Source organism: Oreochromis niloticus, linkage group LG15, assembly GCF_001858045.2.
Source record: "Oreochromis niloticus isolate F11D_XX linkage group LG15, O_niloticus_UMD_NMBU, whole genome shotgun sequence".
In the NCBI taxonomy this organism is placed as follows: domain Eukaryota; kingdom Metazoa; phylum Chordata; class Actinopteri; order Cichliformes; family Cichlidae; genus Oreochromis; species Oreochromis niloticus.
In genome coordinates, this window is record NC_031980.2 from 20,592,729 (window position 1) to 20,617,883 (window position 25,155).

Sequence of the window (25,155 nt, forward strand, 5' to 3'; positions counted from 1 at the left end):
AGAATTTCCAGTAAGGGCAGGCATGTGTCAGAGCTGGACAGTGATTTATCTATAGATGTATGTATGTATGTATGTAGAGGCCACTCCTGGGAATTGCTGAGGGCAGGTTTTATTGGTGGATGGAGCGCTTTCACTGCTGGAGGGAATTCATGTCTTGCTTTTATTACCTGAGAGGGTGTCTAGAACTAAGCTGGCAGAGAAAACTAATGACTGACATGTTTGTAATCACTAACATGCCACCATTTTCAATACCATCGAGACTCCCACTTCACTACAGTACGGTGCTACAGTTTGAGTAACATTTGATTCAAACTTACAGATTTTCCTTTCCATATCTTTCCTTTCACTCCCTGAGTGTAAATACACCACTACTGTATTTAATCATTATCATTTATTAAACTCTAAAAAACTCTAAAATGGTTTTTAAAAAGTGAGAGGTGAAAAGGTGAGTGGCTGTATTCAAATGACACAAGAATTTAAGAAATGAAATCGGAAGCCTGACTGATAGAACATAAGATACAAAACCAAAACAGAGTTCTTAAGCATTTCTTTATCTGCATTATGCTCAAATATTATAAATATCTCAAATGACTCAAAGCTCATTAAAGCACATGACTTACAACAAAACCTGCCCTTAATTCAGTTTAAATTAATTCTTACGGTCATAAAAAGAAATAAAAATAAAAAAAGTTTCTGAAAAATTCCTTTACTCAGGTCTAAATTATATTAACCTTTATATGTAAGTGCTTACAGGAGTGTTTCAGGAAATTGGCATAAAGAATAAAATATGAAATTTAAAAATATAAAAAAATATTTATTATTGATATATTTGATGTCAAGTTTAAGACAGGTGAGGACATAAGATATATTCTGCATGGCCATTTCTATTCTGACATTTGTCATTGCACAGATAATTTTCTTTGCACAACTGCTTTAGAGAATATGAAAATGTATTCTGTACAACTGCATTTTAAAGAAGTAGGCTGTGCCTTAGAGTGCTACAGAGGCAAAAAAACAAAAAACAAAAAACACATAGACAGCAAAAGGCCAGGCTGCTGGCCTGAAAGATCCACTGGGCCTCCTTGAAATATTTTAATAGGCCTTAAGACTCAGACTCAGGCAACTATTAATGCCTCTTGCATATTTAAATAGCCACATTTTATTACTTTTCCAAATCGAGTAATAAAAGTACCTCAGCCTGAATTGTTTTGTCATGTATTGGTCATAATGTTTTGATTTTGTGCCATTATTCTCTTCCATGAACACCTACAGATTGAGCGACACCCAGTTGTTTTTGTTTAGTTTTTTCTTTTTGTTCTTCTCTTGACCAAAAAAAGAGAAATGAAATATTTAGTAAAATAGAATTATAGGATTGTGTTCACTTAAATGTTGCCCAAATTTACACTGAGTGAAAAGGTTTTTTTTTTTTTTTTAGTTGTGCAAAAATATAGCACCCTGATGTTGTTCAGACCTCTTCAGAAGGCTGGACATTTTCACGCTTTGCCGCTCCATCATCTTCCTCATTATACACCTGTGAAATAATAATAATGATAATAATAATAATAATGATATTCTGCATTGGTTGAGATCATCACATTTTCCAGTAACAATATAACCACTCTAATCTTTAGGCATTAATTACCCTTCATTTAGCACAAGGTAATCATACTTAAGAAATTGCACTATGATACCCAGAACATGACATTATGTTCATTTGGTGCACAATTAATTCCAAAACTAAGAATAACAAATGCAATCAAGCTCAAAAGAACACAAACAATGAAAAAAATTAAGCATGAAATTAATGGGGAGTAATTGTCTGTAGCTTTGGTGTGATGGTTTTTGTTTTTTACAAAATCATGTCCATGGATGGAAGTCAGTTTTTGATTTTCCTGTTCAGCAGGTCAGACATTTCTCCAAAACTCAAAACTTAACAAGGATTTAAATCATGTGTGATTTTCAGTTTCATGAGTATTCAGTTCATTTGGCATTATTTCTCATGAGTATTTAAACTACAACAGCAGCACACATCACATAAGAAAGGATGAGAAGCCTGTTTGTACTGAAACTACAGAAGAGTCCTTAACTGAACTTTGTTCATATTTGTCACAGGTTAGTGTTTTGATCCTGATTGCTGCCTGTTTATGAGGAGGTAATCATTCCAGAGATTTCATCATGATAGAGCTGGCTATAAGATTTGTGTATGAGGAAGGGTTCATTTACAAATGTATCATTCACAGCTGACTTTGTGTTCTTTTTAACAGACTCACCATGTTTCCATCCATTTTTGCCTTTGGAACTGAAAACACACAAAAGATTCAAGTTCAGTTTCCAAAACAGAATTCAGATTTGTCCACCTTTTTGTTTACATGTAAATATTCTCACCAGCTATTGTCAATATGTTGATGATCACAACAACCGCTATGAGTGCTGCCAAACTCACAACCACAATAATGAGCCTGCACCAGACTGGAAAAAGAAAGAAAACATGAAAGTACATTTTAATATTAATGCAATCTGAAGTTTGGTTTCACTCTGCAACTTTTACATGTATGTGTTTTCTTTAAATTAAACACATCCTTAATTTGTTGTTAATAATTATACATAAATCCACCAAATTAACTAAATTAATCCAGCTGCTCAATATGAGCGCATCCTGCCTGTTATAATGTAATAACATTAAGTACAACTATTAAAATACCAAAAAAAAAAAAAATCTAATTTTTGGTTTCACTGTTTTTGCTGCACATTCACTTGTTTGATAATAAAACAATACATACCATAAACCTAGGGCCATCTTTCATGTCAGGCTGATGTGGTCTGTTGAGTTTGAATATATAATCTTAAATGCTAATACGCTGATTATATTGGTTTATATAATAGAGGCCCAACTCTTAGTACAGTTTGTGCCGACAGGACTGACAGGAAACCACATGCTTTTGCAGGCCAAAGTGAAACTAAACAGAGTGTTTGATCGAAACATAAAGTGTGTGTGACGTCAAGATGGAGTATATAAATATAACTAGGCTTCCTGTTTGTTCTTGAGACCTGAGGTTGTGTTTGTTGTGCTCGGGTCTCCATATTCCGGAATATGTAAAATAAAGATCATTTTTGAAGTAAAAGACCACTTTTGAGCCATGTCCTTTTTTTGCCGTAAAGAATCTAAAGAACCGGATTTAATAGGTCATAACTGTATTTATGTTGTTTTCAAATGTTATTTCAAAGTTATTTATCTCTTGGTTACTTATCTGTTGAACAAGGGCTGAAGTTATCATATATTGTAACAGCACACATAAAGACATAACTTGATATGTTGCTTTAGATAAGACTCATGGCCACTGTAGCAGAGCACAAAGACTGTTATGTTTTCATACATGAGTTATCTCTATTGATACCTGTGCTGTTCTGGATCCACTTCACTTTTGCGTGTTCACAGTTTTCAGGAGTCAAGATAGAGGTCTTATTATCTCCAGGTTTCTTTTCAGTGACTTGTAAAAAAGAATTGCAAGAGAATGCCAATAATCAATTTTCTAACAATAATTATTGTAATATATTCATAAATTTGAAATTAAAAAAATTCTAAAAATAGAATTTGAAATGCAGGCGTAAACACGAGCATCGTCAACTGTGACCTATCTATGTGTCGGCAAATTCTCTAATCAAATGCATCAGATTCTTCTGTCACATTTTTGGCAAGTGAATAAATACAAATTCTCTAATGTGTAAATATAATCTAAAGTTATTGATTTCACACTGTAACTTTTGCAGCAGTTCTTTATTATGTTTAACCAAATCACTTCCTTAATTTGGTGTTAATGATGATGAAATTTTCTTGTTTCTGCATCCTCAACTGAACAACAAAACACAGCTTAATCAACTGCTTAATAAAAAACTGTCAGCGTGCCATCACTTGTTTACTAATTGACTGATGCAAACCTGAAAGCTAAAACGATCCTTCATGTCAGACTGTATTGTGGTTATACCTGTATTTGTGTTGTTTTTAGACGTTGTTGTTGAATTTGTATCTTCACCTAAGCAAAAGAACAAAATTCAGCAAACTGTTCACTTGGAAACTGCATGTTTTCTAACAGAACATACAGACAATAAAGCTTCAGAAAATGAAAATGAATAAATACTTTAGGTAGTTATTAGTCACATTAGTTTAAAATGAATTTAAAATTCATAAAACTCTGTCTTAGTTACTTACTTGATGAGTGAGGGCTGAAGGCAAAAACCTCCACTTTGGTATGCATTCTTACTCCACACATAAAGTCATAAGGTGATATGTTACTATAGGTAAAATTCATAATGGTGACAGTAGCAGAGCACAAAGACTGTGATATTTTTACATATGAGCTATCTCTATTGACATCCATGCTGTTGTGGATCCACTTCACTCTGTCTTGATCACACTTTGTAGGAGTCGACACAGAACAGTTTAAAGTCACATTACCTCCATATTTCTGTTCAGTGACTGGTGAAAATGAATAGCAAGAAAAAGACAATGGTTAACTTTGTAATCATAACTTTACATATTTATACATTATAAAATATTTATTTCACTGGAATGAACTCTGACAACAATTTGAACTCAAATATATTAAAAAGTGTAAATACTCACTGACAACAACAGTAAGATCAATGGAAAGAGCAGAACCAGGAGTTCTCCCTGTTTTGTCAGGCACTGTGCACCTGTACCAACCAGCATTCTCAACTGTTACCTTGTGTATAACCAGAGAACAGTCTGTGTCCACACTCAGTCTGTCTGACGTAACTTTTCCTTTAATGGTCAATTGATTAATAAGCTCTTGTTTTGCTGCACCATTTAAACCAGTAAAGCTCCAGATGCTACACATCAATGGACAAGGCAAACTGACTTTATCTCCATCTCTGACAGCTAAGGGCCAAAGACTCACTCCACCCTGTGTTCCTGCAGATATGAAAGAGAAACACATGCATTACTGTTACATATTACTGTAGATATTTTTTCAGATGTAGGAAAGTTTGCAAAAAAAGAAAGAAAAGGAAAAGTTTGGTTCTCATCTGTTCCAAGCCTGATGAAACAAACACGTCTGTCTTCATGTTATGAAGTAACATTTGAAGGTAGGACTTTCTGTATATTTCTGTTATGTCTTTTAAATGCATCCTTACCTGTAAACCAAAGCGCTGGTATCCAAAACACAAAGACTGTAATCATTGTTCCCCACTGTCTCTTTCTTCTGTTTCTTCTGTTACTTTAAGCTTTTTAGATACATACATACATACATACATACAGTGTCCTAATATATGTAGTAAAGTAATTTAAGTCATAAGTCACATTTGCACACAACATTTTCCTATCATACCACACCCACACTGATAACACTTCGAAGACACGATAGATAGAAAGGAAGGAAGACAGCCAGTAGCACTTCCTTATCTGTGTCTGTGTTTCGATTAGAAAATGTGTCATGTAAGTGTATCTTTTTGCTTTGAGCAGTCATAAGACTTCAAAAATTGGCTGTTTTTGTCATTTTTTCAGTGCTTGTTGATTAAACAAATGATATAATATGGACTACAATTCTGCTAGTTTTACCAGGTTCATGTCATTAAGTATCGCTTTAATTGCTTTTGTGACATGAGGGAATGATAAGTACATTCAAAAGGTCAGGCCTACAGATTCATTTGCTATGAAGCATGCACGAGGTATACTGTGAAGTCAATGTTTGCTATAAATGGGGATTCAAGTGGGATTTTATGAGGTTTATTGTAAAGTCTAATGCCAGTCCAATTTTGTTAAATGGGGATTCTTCTCTGTTGTTCCTTGTATGTGATTGGCTCAGACATGTTTTTTTTAATTTGACTGGACCCTTATGGGAGAGGAGCCCATGGATGTTTTTACGGTGGTTTCTTTAAATTCCACTAATTTTGCTATTGATGCTATCAATTTCTGTAAGTGGCTGAATAAGCAGGTAAGACCAAAGAACACACAAAGAAACAGGTCAAGTGGCATAATTCTCTCTGTCTTGAATACAATGCCACCTAAAAGGAACTCTGGGTCTAATACTTCTAATTTTGCTTTCGTTACACAGGGCAGAGCAGTGTAAGGCAGCCAAGTAGAGCTTTTCTTTCTTTGTAAAGGCTTAAAAGCTTTTAATGTTCATCTTAATTGGGTTAAAAAGAAAGAAAACAATTACCATTAATCAATCTGTAGAGAGAAATAAAAAGGAAAGAGAGGTTTGGGAAGAAAGTTAACAGAAGGAGAGTGAAAGAAAAATAGAGGAAAAGAAAGAAAAAGAGAAACAGAGAGAGAAAGGACACTGAAAATCAGTTTTACCAACTGCTGAAAAATATAATCAAAGAACAACACATCAGGGAAATCAGAGCAACAAAAAATATAAGAATAGGTAACATAAATAATAAGTATTGAATGTTCTTGAGTAGCACACAGTACTAATACATGATACATGAGGCAGCAGCCGACCAAGACAGTGTGTGAGCTGCAGCTCTGGCTACACCAGAGCGGACCGAGGCCTTGGCCCAAAGACCCAAGATCACACCCCAGAAGGGGCCTGAAAAACCCACGGGGGGGTTTCTTCCAAACTTAGTCTTTTCAATCCACTGTGGGATGTTTCCTGAAAAAGAGAAAAACTATTCTTTTTAGAAGAAAAATCTACCCAGGTTTCTTTAACTTCCCTGTTCATGAAAATGTAATCTAAGTAAAGCTCTCTTTCTGTTCTGTTACAAAATTTTCAGCTGTGAGAAAATGCTTGCTATTTGTTTTCTAGGTGAATAAGATGAATGGAGATTTGCGTAAATAAAATACAGCTGTGACATAAAGGACCCACAGCACACAGCTTTGTGAATGCTTATTTTACAGTGTACTTTCACGTTTCTGCTTGTGCAGCTTTCCAGCTACCTCTCTTCATTGCAGTACACAGCTCTCTTATACAATGGAAATCAGCTGTTGTGGTTAGCCTTCACCTGAAACCACACTCTGAACCCCTTGCTCCACCCCTCCCTTGCAGCTGAGCCACAAACTACAACCAGTCACAACGGTCAAAGCTAAATCTTGGTTTATATTTCACTCTTAATGTCTTTAAAATCAATATCTGGACTATTAACATGCATACAATTTTACACATGGCTTCTAAGTGCACTGTCCAACAGGGATAAAAAAATGCTTATGATATGGTTTTAATATTATTTTGAACCAAAAACTAAAGAGGTTCCAGTAAAAGTCATAGGTCTGGGTTTAAATATTACTACTCAGGTGAATTTATGGTCATAAAAACGTTTGTTAAAAGAATTCAAAACTGACATCTAGTAGTAAATGAAAAATAAACAGTGGCCTCTTGTGGCTCTATAACAACATTAGCTTGATTTTCTGTTTCGCTAGTGTCAGGCCACTACATGATTTTGTCACTTGGGGAAAGACAGAGCAAGAGGAAGAGCTTCATGCTTCTGAAATACTGTAGTATGAAAGCAAGTCTTGAGAAGTTGTCCTTATGTTCCTGATTTTCCTGATTAAAAACTAAAGATAGTTGTGATCATTATATTTATGTTCTTCTATTGGGAAAGTTGAGCTGAAAACATCACTTGTGATGACCAAAATCTTCAGCTGTGGAATTCTTTATAACCAGAATTTGTATTTGTAACCAGAAAATAGTCTGCAGTAACACTCAGTGTGTCTGATTGACTTTTGATATTTTCATGAATCTTCCCATATTCAAACAGTGTTATTGCTGTTCTATTACTATAACTAGAGAAAAAAACAGGCAACTCCATTTCCATCACAGTGTTCAGCGGATGTTGCTAAGAACAAATAAAACAAATATTAGTTATCTGAATAGGAGACAGCTGGGAGACCCCTCCCCCCACGACCCTGAAAAGGATAAGCGGTAGAGCATGGATAGATGGATTATTCAGATCCTGAATTTGTAGCAAACAGCATTTATAATATTACCTGTTTAGCGAAAACATTTTCATCCAGCTAAATTCAACTATCATGCTTCACCAATTCTTTGGATTGTGACAGATTCCAAAACAGAGTTCATTTCCTGTGATCTTTAGAGTTATATTTTTTCTTTGTAATTATATTATTATAATTATTGTTTTTTATGTAATAACAAATGGCTTTTTAATAATGCAAGAGCAGCAATAAAGAGGTTAATTTGTGATGTCACTCGTGCATTTTATTGTTCATCTTTGGTTAACATCAGTTTTTGCTGTAGCAGTTGTTAAAGAATATTATTGATCTTTCGGATGTGTTTATTATGAAATAACAGCCATTAGTTTAATAGTAAACAATCAATAACAGCAACAGAGTCTCTGTAATTTCTGTAATGTCATATAAATGACATTATAAATGTAAAACTGTACATCCAAACCTGAAAAAATACTGATGATTTACAGACAATTTATTAAGTTCAGCTCCATGAATCCAATCATTTTCTCTTTCAAACCCAAATTTACCCATTTGCAACCCCTTTGCTGCAAATGTCTCTCCATATTAAAAGAGGGGAAGAAAGTGAGCCTCTAAAACTGTTCACAACTGCTAAGCTGTCTGGAAATTTATTATCTGTAAAGTTGGTTGAGACGGTTCATTCAGGATGCGAAACAGAAAAGGGGAAATTCAAGATTTATTTAATTTTTCTGAAGTTAACTACTTCATTTGAACATGCTCAATTTTCAGTGGTGAGAACTGTCAGCAGCAGCAACATACACGTTCAGCTCTATGTTGCGTGATCAAAAGTAATTTTGGAATTATTTGTCAAATTACTTATCAATTTTTCTCCAACTGGACCTCTTTAAATTGTAGCTGAATACCCCTGTTCTATTTGTTTGTCACTCTAGTGACTCATTAATGAAAACATTTTCTCACACTAATAAATGTCACAGTGTCTAAAATAGTGCTTCTTGAAAAGAGATGCTGCAATTATTTCCTGTGTCACTCCCTTATGTTACTCATAGCGAAAATAATAAAGTCAAAGGTTGAGGCATAGAAAGTGTCATGGTCCTTTTGAATTTGGGACTTTAAATGTTTTTTGTTTCATATTAATACTTTGGTTCTTAATTTGTGTGTGTTTTGAATCCTTTTAGTTCCAGAAGAGGGAGGGAGGTGGAGACTGTAGGTTAAAATAAATGTTTGTTTGTCTGCAGTTCTTCTTTCTCGTGAAGAAGAAACAAACAAACAAAAACGGGGATATTAGCAGCCCCGCAGTCCAATCATCCATCAGCCACATCCGTTAATAGCAGCTCCCCTGTAGATTGGAGCACTTAACTGGGTTAATTTCAAGGCGGGGTAAGAGCTATTTACACCAAGACTGGTTGATACTCGGACTTTTACCTTTACTGTTTCATTAAGTAATTGTCCACAATTTAGACTTTAATTGAAGGAAATTTTATTTTAGCCATTTAGCAGGAGCAAAGCAAAATAATAATAATGATAATCACAAAATAATAATCTAGTCACATCAATTATACTTGTGTAATTAACCTACTCTGAGCTAATACTGATATTGTTGTTATCACTGGGAGAAGTGATGTCTCTGCTGGGACTTCCAACTGCAAACTTCTGAACCGCTAGTCTAGCTGATGACGAAGGGAAGAACCAAGAATTGGTTGCTCTTTTTTTGTACTCTGCCAAGTGCCCGTTTGCTTTCCCCCTCTCTCCTCCTATCTAGACATTGGACTTTTTCACATACACGATTTAAGGCAAAGTTTAAACTTTAAAATCACTTAATTACATTTTCTTCTTTTCTATGTTATTCATCACAAAATTTCCATTAAATGTGAAGATTCAGCCACATATGAATATACTTCATGTCATGTTCAACAGTCATAACACCTAACACCAAATCTCTTATTCAACATCATACACAAACAAAATCTAGACATTTGAACTTTTCCCTAAATTTCTTATTTAACATATTGGTCAAACTTGTATTTTGATTTATACCTTTGATTGAGAATAAATATGATTTACTATTGCTAAAAGCACATAGACTCTCTTTTAATGCTGTATTAAGACTGGATGTTATGGCTTTTTAGGCTCTCTCAGATGTAATGACAGGTAATGTAAGCCGGGGGACTCCAGTCTCTCTATAGCCCACCTTTCTTGATAATATCCAAATGATAATTACATTCAGTGTTGGTCAAGTTAATTGAAAATAGTAATTAGTTACTAATTACTGATTACTTATTTTCAAAAGTAATTAGTTACTTTATTACTTAGGTACTTAAAAAAACATGATACACAACCTGAATACATAATAAAGCAGTATACCTTTCAGCCCAATTCTACTTTTTTTCTGCATAACCCATCAAATCAAATTCAAACAAATGGAAAAAGTATTTTTAAAATGTGATTTATTAGTTTTAATCTTTTTACTTTATGGTAAATGGTAAATGGCCTGTATTTGTATAGCGCTTTACTAGTCCCTAAGGACCCCAAAGCGCTTTACACAACCAGTCATCCACCCATTCACACACACATTCACACACTGGTGATGGTAAGCTAAATTGTAGCCACAGCCACCCTGGGGCGCACTGACAGAGGCGAGGCACATTGCATCAAGCAAAAATGAAATTATATGAAACAGTCTTTGACTTGAAGAAATTTGTTTAACATTTAAACCTATTTTCTGCACATTCCAGCATATAAAATAAAATAACTGTTTGTGTTTACACTCATTCTTTCAAATAGATGCAAGTAAAACACAGCATAAAATAAATAAAATCAAAGATTCAGCGGCACTAAGTCCTGTCGCTCTTAAGTCTATTTTCACCTGTTTAGCAGGAGTGGGGTCGGTGGAGGTTTGCCCAGTGCCTCAGCGGTCATGTCAGTGGGAGGATCTGGGGGTTTCTCTGTGAATTTCACATTCCCGTGGCAGCATGCTCAGTGCTTGCTCACATTTGAAGTTTAATTTTTCGCTGTAGAAAAAAGTTTTCTTCCCACACAGAGTGTACAGCGGATGCTAATGTTTTTGCCACTTTTTACGGAGTCAAACTTAAAGTAATGTCAGTACTTCCAAGCTTTAAACACTGCATGGTCGTACTCTCTCCCGCACTCCATATTATCCATTGCTGATCTACACACGTCTGCTGCTACCACAGACGTCGCACACTCATACCTCATTGTCATGAGACACTCTCACAAAATCGTGGTTTAGTAACGCAGTAAAGCAGCGTGCTTACGGGAAAGTAACAGTAATGTAATTATTTTTTTGCAATAGTAATTGCTTACTTTACTCATTACTTGAAAAAAGTAATTGGATTACTGCCCATCTTTAGGTTACACCCGTAACCTAAAGTACACCCGTAACCTAAAGTAGGTGCTCCTGCCTGACTGTAGCCTGTTTTCAATGCATTATTCTGCTCCTTTGTTGTCATTAATGTCAGTGTTTGAATACATTTTCAAAATCTTGTTCCTAGCCTTAATCAATGTAATTCAGAGATGAAACTAACAAAGAAAAAAAAGAAAACTGCACTACAAAGCAATGAAGAATTTATATTTGCATCTTTGAGACTTTAAAATATGACAACATGTCACAGTAATATGTTGTGAGGGGAGCAGGAAGAACAAGCCAAATCCACAGAAAGAGTCTTTGTATGTATATCAGAAACAGTTAATAATTGGGCAGAAAATGCTGACACAAATTGTGAGGAAAGATATAATTAAAAAGATAAAACAGTTTGAATAGTTAAGAGAAAATGAGTAGACGTAAACAACAGGTATAGATGCAGTACTGGAAAACTTGGAGAAGTAGGAGTTATTTTCATAACAGCAGTTAGCTGTTTTATGCTGTACTGATGATCAGAAGAGTCTGATAGAAACAGCAGAGTCACCAACATTTTCATAGTTTACTGCAACATTACCTTCGTCTTTAACAATCTTTAACAATAATGCACCTGTGGGAGGGGCGATATATACATCAGAATAAGAATCAGCATACTTTATTAATCTCTAGGGAAATTACATATATAACTAATGATATTCTTATTTAGGACAAATAAATTGTCATAGTCTTTGTAATAATTTTTAGTTTCTATAGTTATAACCCATAGTTCATTTAGGTTTTTAAGTGTTTAGCAGTGTGTTAAGCGATTGTGTTCTCTTTTTTAGTAAGTATTTCCTGTTTTAATTTGAAGGTTAGTTTCTTATGTTGTTTCTTGCAATTTTACTTGCCTCTGTTGCACCATTTTCTGCTGTCTTTGTCAATCATCCACTTCCCCAAAGCAAACTCTCAAGTGCAGGTTCTCAGGAGTCCAATAAATCTTATGTATAACCCAGTATCAATAACAAATATATAATTTTTTATTTTTATACTCACTGTGGTTTTATCCATGTAGGTTTTGCTTCCTAAAATGAGAGAATATTACCATTAAGTTTTGGGCTGCTTTTTTTTTTTTTTTTTTTTGTTAATACTAAGCATTCTAAATAAGCTGAATTTCTCAATATTGAATTGACCTTAATTCTTGTCCATATGTTGACTGCCACAACACTTATTAAAAGTGCAGCCAATCCCAAAGAGACAATAATGCACCTCAAAGAGATGAAAAGGATAAAAAGCATTAACAACATCTTGGATGCTAAATTACACAGTTTACTGCTCTCTTTAAATTCATTTACTTCAACAATTTAAGTTTAGTTTAATAATGTCAAATAGCTAATTTCACCCCATCCTTGAATGACAGCTGTACTTTTCCTGCCATGCTATCCATTAGTTCACACTTCAATGGGTCATCCCTTGTCAGGTGATTAAATTGAGAGTTCAGTAAATACAGTTGTGGAGCAACCAGAGGTTGTTTCAGTTATTGGTCCAGCTTCAGTAAAATTCAGCAGCCACCTCACTGTGTAAGGACACCACATTCTGTTTGACACCACGGAGCAAATCAGCTCCACTGTATCATTGTTCTTAAGCTCAGCCACTGAAAAAGTGATCAAATATAACACAACATGAAACAGATTATCTGTCCTCATTTATCTTCTTATGTTTCAGTTTATTTGTTTTAAAAAGGGCAATTTATGCTTAAAATGAGTATTTTAAGCTTAAATGTGAACAACAGACAGATCAACCACGGTCCGCTGAACCATACTATCATCTCCTTCTTTTCCTGATATGTGTTGTAGACAGTAATGGAGATCAGCATCTTCGAGTGTGACCTTCTTTATAACCAGAGAACAGTTTGCTGTGACACTCACTCTGTCTGAATAGTTTTTGGCAGACATGCATGGAGAGATTGGAAGTGTAGCACCACTGAACTGGTTTAACTTGCTGTCTGTTTTCTGATATAAAGTATATTAAAATAAAGACGAGCTGCATTACTGCTAACATTTATTTTAACCTTGTGTCTTCACACATTCAACTTCCTCAATCATCTTCTTCTTTCCATGGTGCCAAACACCTTGCTACGCCTTGCTGTTACAAATCCACTGTGAGAATTAACACAGTGTGTGTCCTAAAGACTCAATTTACAATAATATATCTTTAAGAATTTCAAAGTAGTCACATTGAAATTCATTATCAATAACAACTTGACTTTGATGTCTAACAAGTGATTTAGTTAAACAGCCACAGATGAGATAGTTACATGACCTAAGACTCAACTTGTTCCTCCCTGTAAACCAGAAGTAAGTTTTTTCTGAGAACTTAAGAGGAAGTGTGTTTTTGTGGCAACAGCAGCAGCAGAGCGTGGGATGTTTGATGCACTAATAATGGCCAGTTAAACATCAGGAACACAACAATAAGCTGATTTTGTGATGTTTCTGGGTCATTTTGACCCAGTGTTTTTGAGTTCTTGTGTTTTAGTGAAATTTTGTACTGTGGTTTAGGTTCTTTAGTAGTCTTAGTGTGTTTTGAGTTTCTTATATATATTTCTCTCTGTTTAGTTCCTTGATTATTAGATTCCCCCTTGTGTCTTTGTCCTCTGTGTCTCTCTCTGTGTGTCTGTGTTTGTGTGTGTTTGTGGGCGTCTGTGTGTCCTGTTTCCCTCCTTGTGTTTCATTCTATGTTCCCCCCGCCTATCATGTTTATTATCCATGTTTCCCCAGCCCGTCATGGCTCTCTCCATCACCCTCGTGTTCCCCTCTCGCTGTCCCTTGCCCTCTTAGTGGTGTCTGTGTTTTATCCCCTTTACCTGTTTCCGTATTCCTCTCCTTGTCTTCAATCCCTTCTCCCCTGTCTGGCGTGCATTTCATGTCTGCGTGTTCCATGTCAGATTTTACATGCACATGATTACTAAAATAGACTTACACAGAGATTTCTTTTAACACAGTGAAACAAATGTTAATCATAAAAAATCATGTGGTATTTATGATTCGTTTTATAGATAGAAAATATCCCCATAACATTATACTAATAACACAACTAATATGACTTTTGTCTAGTGAGTCGATGTTCCTTGTCAGTAGAGTCTGACAGAAAAAGAGTCTCTGGGATTTTCATAGTTCATTGCTGCATCATCTTCATTTTCATTTTGGTGGATCTGTGAAGAAATGACACATTACTTATGAGAACCTGAGTTAAAAATAAATGAATAAATAAATCCACCTTGATTGAGGGTTAATGAAGAGTACATCAGTCATTTTTTTCTATATTTTAACCTCTGCTGAATAACAGAAATCCAAAATATTCTGAGATTGCACATATCACCCAGAGTTAATACTAAAATATAAAATAAAGGAAAGAAAGAACCACTGCTTTAAATGTTAAATAATTGTTTATCGAGTTTTGTACTTACTACATACTCCATCTGACGTTTCTTCCCTTAAAAGAAAGAAGAAAGTCAGTTTCAGTTTAAGCTAACAGTTAAAATGTAAAATTAGTAAAAAAAAAAATGTTTTATCAGAACCTTTAGTTCTAATCCATATCACAAGTGTCACAACAGTTATTAGAAGAGCTGCAGAGACCACAGAGACAATAATGAACCTCCCCGAACCTGCAAAGAAAATCAAATCATTAAAATAATGCACTGCTTTTGTCTGCTGTGTCTTCAAACAGACAATAGAATACATGTACAACTGTTGATGGTATGTGTTTTTATTGGTATTTGCACATATCCTTGTCATTTAAATTTGAATTTGCATGTCTCTACTGTAAATATTACTCCTTAAATCACTTAAGTCTTACATCACCAATCTCAGTCTTATATGTATATAGTTTAGAAGCAGCTAATTTTTAAATAGTAAAATCTTAATTTTAGTGTTCAAAGCTCTGATTCTCACACAAGCCTGAGATGAAGTCTTTCCTTATCGGTGTTTTCATTTATTCATTGTTGCTTGTTTACACTGATTTTCTATTAGCATATTTACTACCAACACCTTACAGCTATTTTACTTCATTCCCTCTAATAAGTTGCAGAACAAGTTCAGCATCAAACATGGGTCAGAACATAAAGGATAATGTATAGATTTGCTTTGCCTTCTCTCACCATATGCTCACCAGGGCTGCATGAAGTATGATTTATTCTTTTTTTGTAATATTCTTTATAGTGTAAAATGGTTGCATATGTGTAACTACATGCGTTTTTGAAAGCAAGTTAATAATTCAATTTATTTATATAACACCAAATCACAACAAGGTGCTCATAGATCACTTTCATTATCTGTTTCTTTGTTTCACAAAGACAAGCAATCACTATGCACAAAATAACTATCTATTATCTATTATGTAAAATGAAAGATAAAAATACATTACAGATACATAAAATACAGATCGATTATTGAGTAACTACCTTTCACATCTGCATGTGTTATTGGGTTTGATATGGCTCTGAATGATTCTGTGCTGTTTTCTGTGTTTCTGGTTGGTTTCTTTGTTGTTGATTTTGTCTCACCTAGAAAAATAAAATAAAATGAACCAAAAGTGCTCAAGTTCATGATTTTCATCAGTATTAAAAATACAGTTAAAATAGTTGTTTAGTTTGTTGTAGTTATCACACTGAATACACAAATTTCTTTCAGGATTTCAATAGTCTCACCTGTTTTATCGTCTGAAGCATCAGTGACTGCTGTTGACAATTTAATTGGTTCTGTGGTGCCTTCAGTTGAACTTGCTGATTTAGTTGGTTCTGTTTTTGTGTCTTCTGAATAAATGAAAAAAAAAACCAACAGCAACAGTTTGCTCAGTTATATGTCATGTTTTGTTTTTTTTAAATCCTGCCTTTGTTTTAAGTTAAATCCCATTAATAGCCTATAATGATCACCATTTCTCACCTGAAGGCTGGGGACTGAAGGTAAACAGATGCTCTTCTCCTGTGACACGATTCACTGCTTTGCACTTCATTGTGTTATTCTTTGATGAGTAAGCAGAGTCCATAAAATGAACAGAAGCATAGCAATCCACTCCCACTAATAGTTGATTCACATTATGATCCCTCTCCCACGTCAGTGAGTAATGGCACCCCATTCCATTTGTCACCACAGAGCATTCCATCCCTGATACAGTCCCATCAGGATACTTCTGCTCAGTAACTGAAGAAGAAAAAGATCAGATGACACAAACTAGACAAATTATCTTCAAGAGTCTTCTAATGATTATTGTTTCCATTTTTAGCCTTAAAAACACAATTTGAGCTGATTTTTTTTCTTTTACTAGCATACTCACTGTTAACAACAGACAGGTCAACCACAGTCTGAACCACAGGACCTTGATTTTCTGATTTGTATTGCTGACAGTAATAATGACCAGCATCCTCAACTGTGACCTTCTTTACAACCAGAGAACAGTTGGCTGTTATACTCAGTCTGTCTGAATACTTTTGGCCTTTTTCACCTGTCGCCTCGGGCGAGATCTCTAATACTTGCCTACCAAAGGACATCCACTTAATACTGCTACAGTTTTCCTGAATGGCATTCATGTTTAGACAAGGCAGAGTAGCATCTTCTCCAAGTCTCTTTAAAATGTATATTTCAGTTGTTGGGACAGCGTAACAGAAATCTGTAAAAAAAATAAAGATAAAAACAAATTTTGAAGTCACAGTGAAGATGAATGAAACATAGAGTCCAAGAAAACAGTCATAGTTATCTTATTTGCTCTAAAACTGGGTTAATGGATATTGCATTATTATTACAACTATGTTTCCTTGCAATGAAAGTATTTTCTGTTTTCTCACCTGCAGTTGGAATCATTAGCATTAGACAGAAGGACATTAGAATCCATCCATCTTCAGCCATTGTGCCTCTCTGTCTCAGTTAAACCTAGTTCCCGAGTTCAAATGTCAGAGTATCAGAACTGGTCTGTCTGTCTGTAGTCTGCAACAATCACCACACAGAACAGTTTACTAGGATGCAGATCATTTATATTTGTACTTCCTTAAGTAGGTGATGTCACTTCCTCATCAAACCTTGCCACTTCCTTATTATAACTTCACTTACTTACTTATGTTGATGTAAACCTTATATATGTGGAGATATATCAGTTTTTCATGTCATCTCTCTTAAATTCATGAAGATATTATAAACAAGTGAAAGATCATATCAAGACTCAATAGCTATCATACAGTGCATTTGTGATGTTTTTGGCACCTTAAAAGAAGCAAATGTGTGAAGAAGTTAAATTTATGGAACAATGTAGCTTTTTAAAATGTATTTATTTATTTTAAAATTTGGATTCTAAAACAAACAGCACATAAAAACAGGGAAGTGAACAGTCAAACTCAGTCTGACTGTCTGTCTAAGTAGGAACATATAGAGCTGCAGAAGTAAGACTTTTTTATGGTCCTGTTCCTCATTTTACAGTTTTTTTTCCTGAGAAGCAGAGGGGAAGTATTTTTGATGAAAATGGTAACAAGAGCAACAGAGAGAAACATTAAAAAAAAAAAAAATTTAAAAAACTTTTAACAGATTTTTCTTTTCTTTTAAAAGATTCTAATACGTTGATAAGCTGATGAAATGATAATTGTTACAGTCTTAATAGCAAGTCTTCTCAGAATTGTTCAGAACAGCATATGTACTCTCCAAATGAAATGTTTTTAAATGATTAACTTTTTATTGTTGTTGTTGTGACCCGGCTGAAAAGCCACAACATAACTAAGGAGACGAACACAAACAAGGCCACCCTGAGGGGAGTCAGTTAAAAAAAACAACAACAACAAAAAAAACTTCGGTATTCACAAACATATTCATCAATTATATAAACCCAGGATTTACCAAAAATTGGCAACAACAGCAGCAGAGCTCTGAACATCTTCCAATGCAATACATTTTAATTTACATTATATTGCTTGTGTTTATTTCTGACTTTAGCTTGTATTCAGCATTTAGTATGTCATTTTTCTTTAATAATATCCACATTAATTAATTACTACATTATTTATTTTTTTATTAAGTGTGTGTGACCAAACTGTGTATCCTAAAAAGGGAAGGCTTGTGATTTTAAGGGCGAAAACAGGAAGTTGTGAACCAAAACCCGTTTCTTTGAAAGATAGCTGGAAAACACCACAATTTTTAGAAACTCGCAATCTAACTGTTCGCAAAAACAAATCAGCAAGACTACCAAGTAATAACATGAACTAAGATAAGATAAGATAAGATAAGATAAGATAACCTTTATTAGTCCCACATGTGGGAAATTTGTTTTGTCACAGCAGGAAGTGGACAGTGCAAAAGTTATGAAGCAAAAATTAGAATAAAATAAAATAAGAATAAATACAGTACACAACTGTACAGAATAGAATAAAATAAAATGCTATATACAGTAGAATAAAATAGAATAAAATATACAATAAGATAAAAAGGTATATGGACATGTATATGGACATGTGTTTGTCATGCCTGTCATCCTATAGATAGCATACTGCCCACATGTAACTGTGTATGGCCTGAAAGACAAAAGGCCTCTGGTGGGTGGAAGGGGCAATACAAGTAAAGAAGAAAAAAAGAAGGAGAACGTCTATATGGGAACGTCTATATTTCCCTGGGAACGGTTCTGTCTAGCTGTCGAAACTCGGATAGAGGAGGAATACTGTGGATTTCCCCCCAGTTGCAGGACCCTAGACCAGGTCTTTACCCTCTTGAGGATTCTTCTGGTTCCATGGGAGTTTGCTCAGTCAGTCTGAGTCAGTGTTTTTCTCGACTTACAGAAGGCATTCGATCGTGTTCTGTGGGACATGCTCCACGAGTATGGAGTGTCTGGCTTGTTGCTACAAGCTATACGGTCCTTGTACAACCTTTGCAAGAGCTTGGTTCACATTGCCAGCATAGTCTCTTACTCAAAGTTGAGCTGGAGCAGTTTAACCCTGAAAAAAGGTTGTTTAAAAGGTGGTTTAAAAGGTGGTTTACTTCTTATGAAGGTGCATGTGAATTCAATTTAGTTCATTTAATAGTGACACCAATTCCCCTCATGGCACTTTGATTTGTAAGGTTGTAAGAAACCCCAACAATCCCACAATCCCCTATGACCAAACACTTGGGGATAGTGGGAAGGAAACCCCCTTTTTACAGGGGGAAACTTGCAGCAGAACCAGCCACAGAGAGTTGGGGGCGAGGGGAATGACAAGAGAGCACAGAGAGGTGGAATATGGGGTCAGAAAAGCCTTGTCATATTTATTCTGGTTATCTATTATATTCAGACAAAGGCAGAAGACATCATCTCACAACTCACTTTAAAATGGACATTCTATTTCGAGATACTGTTGAGAAAATGGAAGAGGAAAAACACATAGTACTAAAAGATTTTTAAACCTTCAGAGTAAAGATCATTTTATATGCCACAGAAAAATGTAAATGTATACTCACTAAAAAGCAACAGAACATACTTAGTTGTCATAATTGCAAATGAATATATTATTGTTAAAGTATATTTCACTGCTTTCAGAAATATGCTCTGTATCCCTACCTACAACCTGAAACATCAGGATCGGACATGATGATATTTTGTCCCATCTTAATTGAACCAACACTCTCAACTCTCAGGTCATCTGAGCTGCTTCCTCTTAAAGATTATTTGCTGATGTAAATACTCACATTTAAGTCAATTTTATTTTCCCTATATGAATCACGAAATGAATGTATATTAGAAAACAGGAAGTACATAAAAGTTGAAAGTTAAAAGGTTAAAGTTAAAGTGTCTTGCTCCTTGTTGCAGCTCTTTAGCAGTTTTTCTAAGAACTAAAAGGGAAGTATTTAGAATGTGGCTACAAAAGTAGCTCTAATAATAACCACAAAAACACCCAAAACCAAAAAGGTGAACACACTGGTAAACTGGCTGAAGGCAGACAAGCATGTGTTCTTAATATTACTGAGCACATGAATTCTTCTCTTTGGATTAATCTGTTTGTCTGTATGCTTTTTCTAATATTTAAGTTAATTAGTTTTTTTTTCCAGTGTGACATAATGTTCCCACCAGGTAAAACAGCAAATTAATAATAAAGAGATGCCAATAATTTTATTTGATGTGCCACAATGTATGTGTATGGCCTGAAAATGTGTATGTTTAATGTCTATGGCCTGAAAGACAAAGGGCCTGTAGTGAAAGGGGGGACACAAGTAAAGAAAAACATAGAAGAAAAACATCTGTATTTCTCTGGGAAATGTTCTGGAAACGAGAGTCTGTCTAGTAGTCGAAACTCAGATACAGGAGGAATGGACCAGCACTTTACCCTCTCGAGGATTTTTGTGGGAGCATGGGAGTTTGCTCAATCAGTCTAAATGTGTTTTGTGGACTTGGAGAAGGTATTCAACTATGTTCCCCGGAGTGTTCTGTGGGAAGTGCTTCAGGAGTATGGGATTCCTGGCATGTTGCTACAAGCAGTACGGTCCTTATACAACTGTCGCAAGACCTTGGTTTGCATTGCCGGCTGTCAGTCAGCCCATTCCTGGGGGGTCTAGGACTCCGCCAGTGCTGCCCTTTGTCATCCATTCTATTTATTATTTTTATGGACAGAATTTCTAGGTGGAGCCAAGTGGCACAAGACTTCCACTTTGGTGATCTCAGAATCTCGTCTCTGCTTTTTGCAGATTATGTGTTTCTGTTGGCTTCATCATGTGGTGGCCTCCAGCTCATACTGGAGCAGTTCGCAGTCAAGGTGTGATGCAGCAGAAATGAGAGTCAGCAACTCCAAGTCTGAGGCCATGGTCCTCCGCTGGAAAAGAGTGGAGTGCCCACTCCTTGTCAGGGATGAGTTGATGCCCCAAGTGGAGGAGTTTAAGTATTCAGGGTCTTGTTCGAAGTCAGGGGAGAGGGAAGAGGGGAAAATGACAGATGGACAGATGCTGCGGCTGCAGTGAGGTGGACGCTGTACCGGTCCATCGTAATGAAATAAGACCTGTAAAAATGCGAGTGTAAAAGCAAAGGTCTTGATTTACCAGTTAATCTAAGTCACTACCTTAACCTATGGTTATGAGCTTTGGGTAGTGGCTGAAAGAACCAGATGCCAGATACAAGCAGCAGAAATGAGCTTTTTCCAAAGGGTGGCTGGCCTCTCCCTTAGAGAAGAGAGAGGGGAACTCAGCCATGCAGGAGGGACTCAGAGTAGAGCCACTACTCCTCCACATCGAAAGGAGCCAGTTGAGTTGGTTTGGGCATCTGAGAACAATGCTAAAAGAGTTCCTCCTGGGCGAAAAAGCTCTGGGCCAGACTCAGGACACGCTGGCAGCCTGGGAAACCCTCGGTGTTCCCCCAGGTAACCTGAAGTAGGTGGATAGAGAGAGGGAAGTCTACTCAGACAGCTGCCCATGTGGCCCTGGATAAGTAGAAGAAAACGGATAGACAGATGGATGTATGATTGACAATTTACTATTAGCAAAAGCACATGTAGATAAGGTGCAAAAGTAATAAACAGAGATCGAGGCAACTGTTGTTGTGATCTGGATCTATATCAATAAAATTGAATTGTAAATTGAATAGTATCACTGTAAACATAAAAGACTGGATGTTAAGACCTTTTGCCCTCTCTCAGAGCGGTAAGTTGGGGGTACTTCAATCTCTTTCCATCCCACCTGTTTCAACATGTGTCTCTGTCTCTCTTATATCTTATCTTCAATCTCAAACAGTATCAGAACTGCTCTGTCTTTAAGACTTTCTGCACAACTCACTGAATAGTTCCTCAGATGCAAACTATTTATGTTTGTATTTCCTTGGAGGAGTGATGTTACATCTTCATCATGAATTTTCACTTCTTCATTTTAATGTCACTTACTTTGTTTTGCTGCCTTTTTACATGGGGAGCAGTATCAGTTTTTCATGGTCAAGTCTGCTGACAGAAGAGGGACTAATTTTAAAGACAGAAAAATAAAACTTTTAAGGAAATTTGAGGGGGTTAAATACATAATATAGGGTGAAAGACAAAGCTGCTGCAGACAAATCAGTGGTGTCTGTAACGGAAAAAACACAATACAGCAGTGTAAAAAAGGCTATAAAAATGTGCTTAGACTTTAAACACCATGACATTTAAGACATTATCAACATGCAAATCTTAACCCTTTTTTATCTTCTGCCTTATGCACATTGAGTTTAAGTATAATGAAATGTGCTATATAAATAAAATTGCCATGGTCAGTATGCCTGGAAAAGTGTTAATATATTAATAAAGTTTTCCCTATTTGAAGCTAGAAGAAAAATTTGGCTGAGTAGCTCAGCTTCTCAACTTCTTAATATGACAGCTTTATCATTTTAATATGTTCTAACAAATTAATGTTTAAGTGTACATGTTAATCTTCAGCCTTGGTGGTGTTTAACAATCTGATAACAACAATTCAGATACTGACCTTTTCTATATGGAAATTTCATACAAGGTCAACAAATACAAATATGCAGTGGCGGTCCTAGCCTGTTTTGTGCCCTGGGTGAACACTCCCTGTGCCCCCCCCCCCCACCCCACCCCCCCCCCCCCCCCACCACACACACACACACACACATATGGAGAGAGGGAGAGAGAGAGTATGCATAGTGTGCAAACTGCTACCAAACAGCCACTGGTGGTGTGTGAGAGGCAGATGTTGTCCAAGATAAGGACAATGTTGGATAATACCTCCCACCCACTCCATGACATGCTGGCTAGTCACAGGAGCGTTCAGTGAGAAACTGAGATTACCAAAAAGCACCACTGACCGACACAGGACACTGCAATGGTTACATCCTTTTTACACACACTCTTTTCTATTCTGTAATATACTTGTCAATTTTCTTGATATTTATTTATAATCACCTCTGTTAATCCTTGATATTTAGAACTGAGTGATCTGTATATATTAGTGCTATTTCTTAAATGTGTAAAATCTGTAACATATTGTGTTGTTTGGAGTTTAGTCTGTTACTGTTACTATTTTTAGAATTTCTTCTTGGGCCAAATGTAACCCACATAATTTCCTTAGGGATTAATAAAGTATTCTGATTCTGATTGTTTCAGGATGACCTGCCATCAATGACACATCTGCTTACCTGTATCTTTTGCTCATTTCTCCTCCTCTTCTTTTCTCTTTTTTCTAAACTGAGCACCTGATGGCTTTGAACTTTTCTTGTCCATCTTCCATTGGTTTTAATTTTGCACTCCAGTATGAACACAAATCCCCCAACCCGAGGATCACCACAACATAACCTAACAGACCTACACCTTAGTTCACAGATTCACTTTGTCTAGGGTTTATTTCTGGGATTTTGCACAACCCAGGATTCAAATCATGAATACATAATGGGCTTGGATTTACATTATTATGAATGCAATGTGCTCTATTTGGAAGAAGCAGGCCCCCCTCCCCTTTCGACGCGTTGTGTGTGAGACTTTAAATCATCAAACTGTATATTATAAATTTTAAATTGTCATTGATCCCTTTACCCCTAGTCCTAAAGTGTATATTTATTTTCTTACTCTTCTTATATTTATTGTTTGTTTACTTGCACTGCTGTAACTGGAGCCTCGTCGTCTCTCTATATACTGGACTGTATATAGCAATAAAGTTTACTTTGACTTCAGCAGCAAGCAGGCGCACCGAGGGCTCTCGCGCTCACTTTTCGCGTATAGAATTTCGAAAAAACATCGGTGCAAATTATAAGTCTGTATCATGATGTCTGGTGTTTTCGTGTTTGTTGTTTTGTTTTTATTTTCTTTTATTTTGCGAGTTGGTTATTAGATGCTGCTCCAGAAAGCCAGAGAATCCCCCGCCGCCCCGGCCTCTCCTCTCTGTGCTGCAAGCAGCAGGCGCACATCACAAACGAGGGCGCCCTTACTCCCAGCAAATGGGCGATAGAAAACCGATTGATGCCTATGACATTCCCAATATGCGCTGGCTGCCGTCGGGGAAGCATGAATACGAGCAAAAAAAATTATTATTATTTTTTTGCCAATGTCCGCGCCGCGGACATTCTTTTCTTGCTTTCAGAGCATCTAAAATTATAATGGATGCAGCTGAAAGAATATGTCAGGGTCCCTGTGCCTACCCGGTCGGCTCAGCATGGCTACATGTTTTTGTTTTCATTTTTGTTCCTGCTCTCTCCCTTCCTCTCTTTCCCTCCTCCCTCGGCCTGGGCGGAGCTCACCTGTGGGCTCCTGCCCCTGACCCACACACCTGTGGCTCATCACGAGTGTTCCAGCTCCTTTATAGGATGGCAGCTCTGTGTCTCTCATCACTGGACCGTTGCCGACCCTCGTCAGTGTAACTCCAGCTCAGTTAACTCTAGAGTGTTTCTCAGTGACCTTCCATTGTAATCCCTTTGTGTCTCTGTGTACAGATCCCCTGGACCCACCCCTGTGTTTTCTGAAGTGATCGAGTGTGCTTTCTGTGGAGTGTGAAGAGGAGCGTGTGGAGTGGACGGAGTGTGTGCGTGGACTTTCAACGTCTTTCCCTTTCGTGTGTGGACCCCCGGAGTCTGGCCTTCCCCTCACTTTTGTAAATAGATCACCTGGTGAACTGTGAAAAAGACTCTTGTGTTTTCGAGACTTGGGGCCTGCGCGTGAGTCCGTTCCGTCCCGCTGTGACAGAATAAGAGGAAAACCGTCCTACAAACTATTACTATTCTGTTACTTACACTCACACACTTCTGCTTTGGCTGCAGCTGTGATTTTTTTAGCGTCTCTCATGTGTTTAGCGTCTGATTTTTTTTTCGAACATTATATTTGTAATACTACTTGCAAATTACTAGTGTAATCATCTTCATTAAAAATGCAGCATCACTCCCTGTGCAGTTTGCGACTGGTCATATGCTGCCAGGGCTGCCTATTTCATATCAGCACTGG

The 25,155-nt window shown here is 36.3% G+C and overlaps 2 protein-coding genes across 2 annotated transcripts; both read right to left on the reverse strand.

Moving 5' to 3' along the window:
• Positions 1 to 533: 533 nt before the first annotated feature.
• Positions 534 to 6,223, reverse strand: LOC109194833 (uncharacterized). Its single transcript, XM_019345729.2, has 8 exons — positions 5,152 to 6,223; positions 4,622 to 4,930; positions 4,208 to 4,474; positions 3,984 to 4,031; positions 3,396 to 3,488; positions 2,386 to 2,469; positions 2,271 to 2,299; positions 534 to 1,531 (listed from the first exon to the last, which is right to left on the reverse strand). The coding sequence occupies exons 1-8, from the start codon at positions 5,195 to 5,197 to the stop codon at positions 1,466 to 1,468; spliced, it is 942 nt and encodes a 313-aa protein (XP_019201274.1). The 5' UTR covers positions 5,198 to 6,223; the 3' UTR covers positions 534 to 1,465.
• A 5,088-nt stretch (positions 6,224 to 11,311) lies between these two features.
• Positions 11,312 to 17,244, reverse strand: LOC102077876 (uncharacterized). Its single transcript, XM_025899304.1, has 8 exons — positions 17,098 to 17,244; positions 16,590 to 16,922; positions 16,199 to 16,456; positions 15,964 to 16,068; positions 15,718 to 15,819; positions 14,836 to 14,922; positions 14,725 to 14,750; positions 11,312 to 14,469 (listed from the first exon to the last, which is right to left on the reverse strand). Exons 1-8 carry the CDS (start codon positions 17,156 to 17,158, stop codon positions 14,389 to 14,391), a joined length of 1,053 nt encoding a protein of 350 aa, XP_025755089.1. The 5' UTR covers positions 17,159 to 17,244; the 3' UTR covers positions 11,312 to 14,388.
• Positions 17,245 to 25,155: the final 7,911 nt, after the last annotated feature.

Bases quoted from the DNA above. Each gene is read 5' to 3' on its own strand.
- LOC109194833 (XM_019345729.2), bottom strand. From the start codon at position 5,197: ATGATTACAGTCTTTGTGTTTTGGATACCAGCGCTTTGGTTTACAG. The intron at 4,475-4,621 runs GTGAGTATTTAC...CATTTTCACCAG, and splicing joins TGATCTTACTGTTGTTGTCA to TCACTGAACAGAAATATGGA. The intron at 3,489-3,983 runs GTATAACCACAA...CTTTTTTACAAG, and splicing joins TAAAAACAACACAAATACAG to TCACTGAAAAGAAACCTGGA.
- LOC102077876 (XM_025899304.1), bottom strand. From the start codon at position 17,158: ATGGCTGAAGATGGATGGATTCTAATGTCCTTCTGTCTAATGCTAATG. The intron at 16,923-17,097 runs GTGAGAAAACAG...TTTTTTTTACAG, and splicing joins GCTAATGATTCCAACTGCAG to ATTTCTGTTACGCTGTCCCA. The intron at 14,470-14,724 runs GTAAGTACAAAA...ATTTCTTCACAG, and splicing joins AACGTCAGATGGAGTATGTA to ATCCACCAAAATGAAAATGA.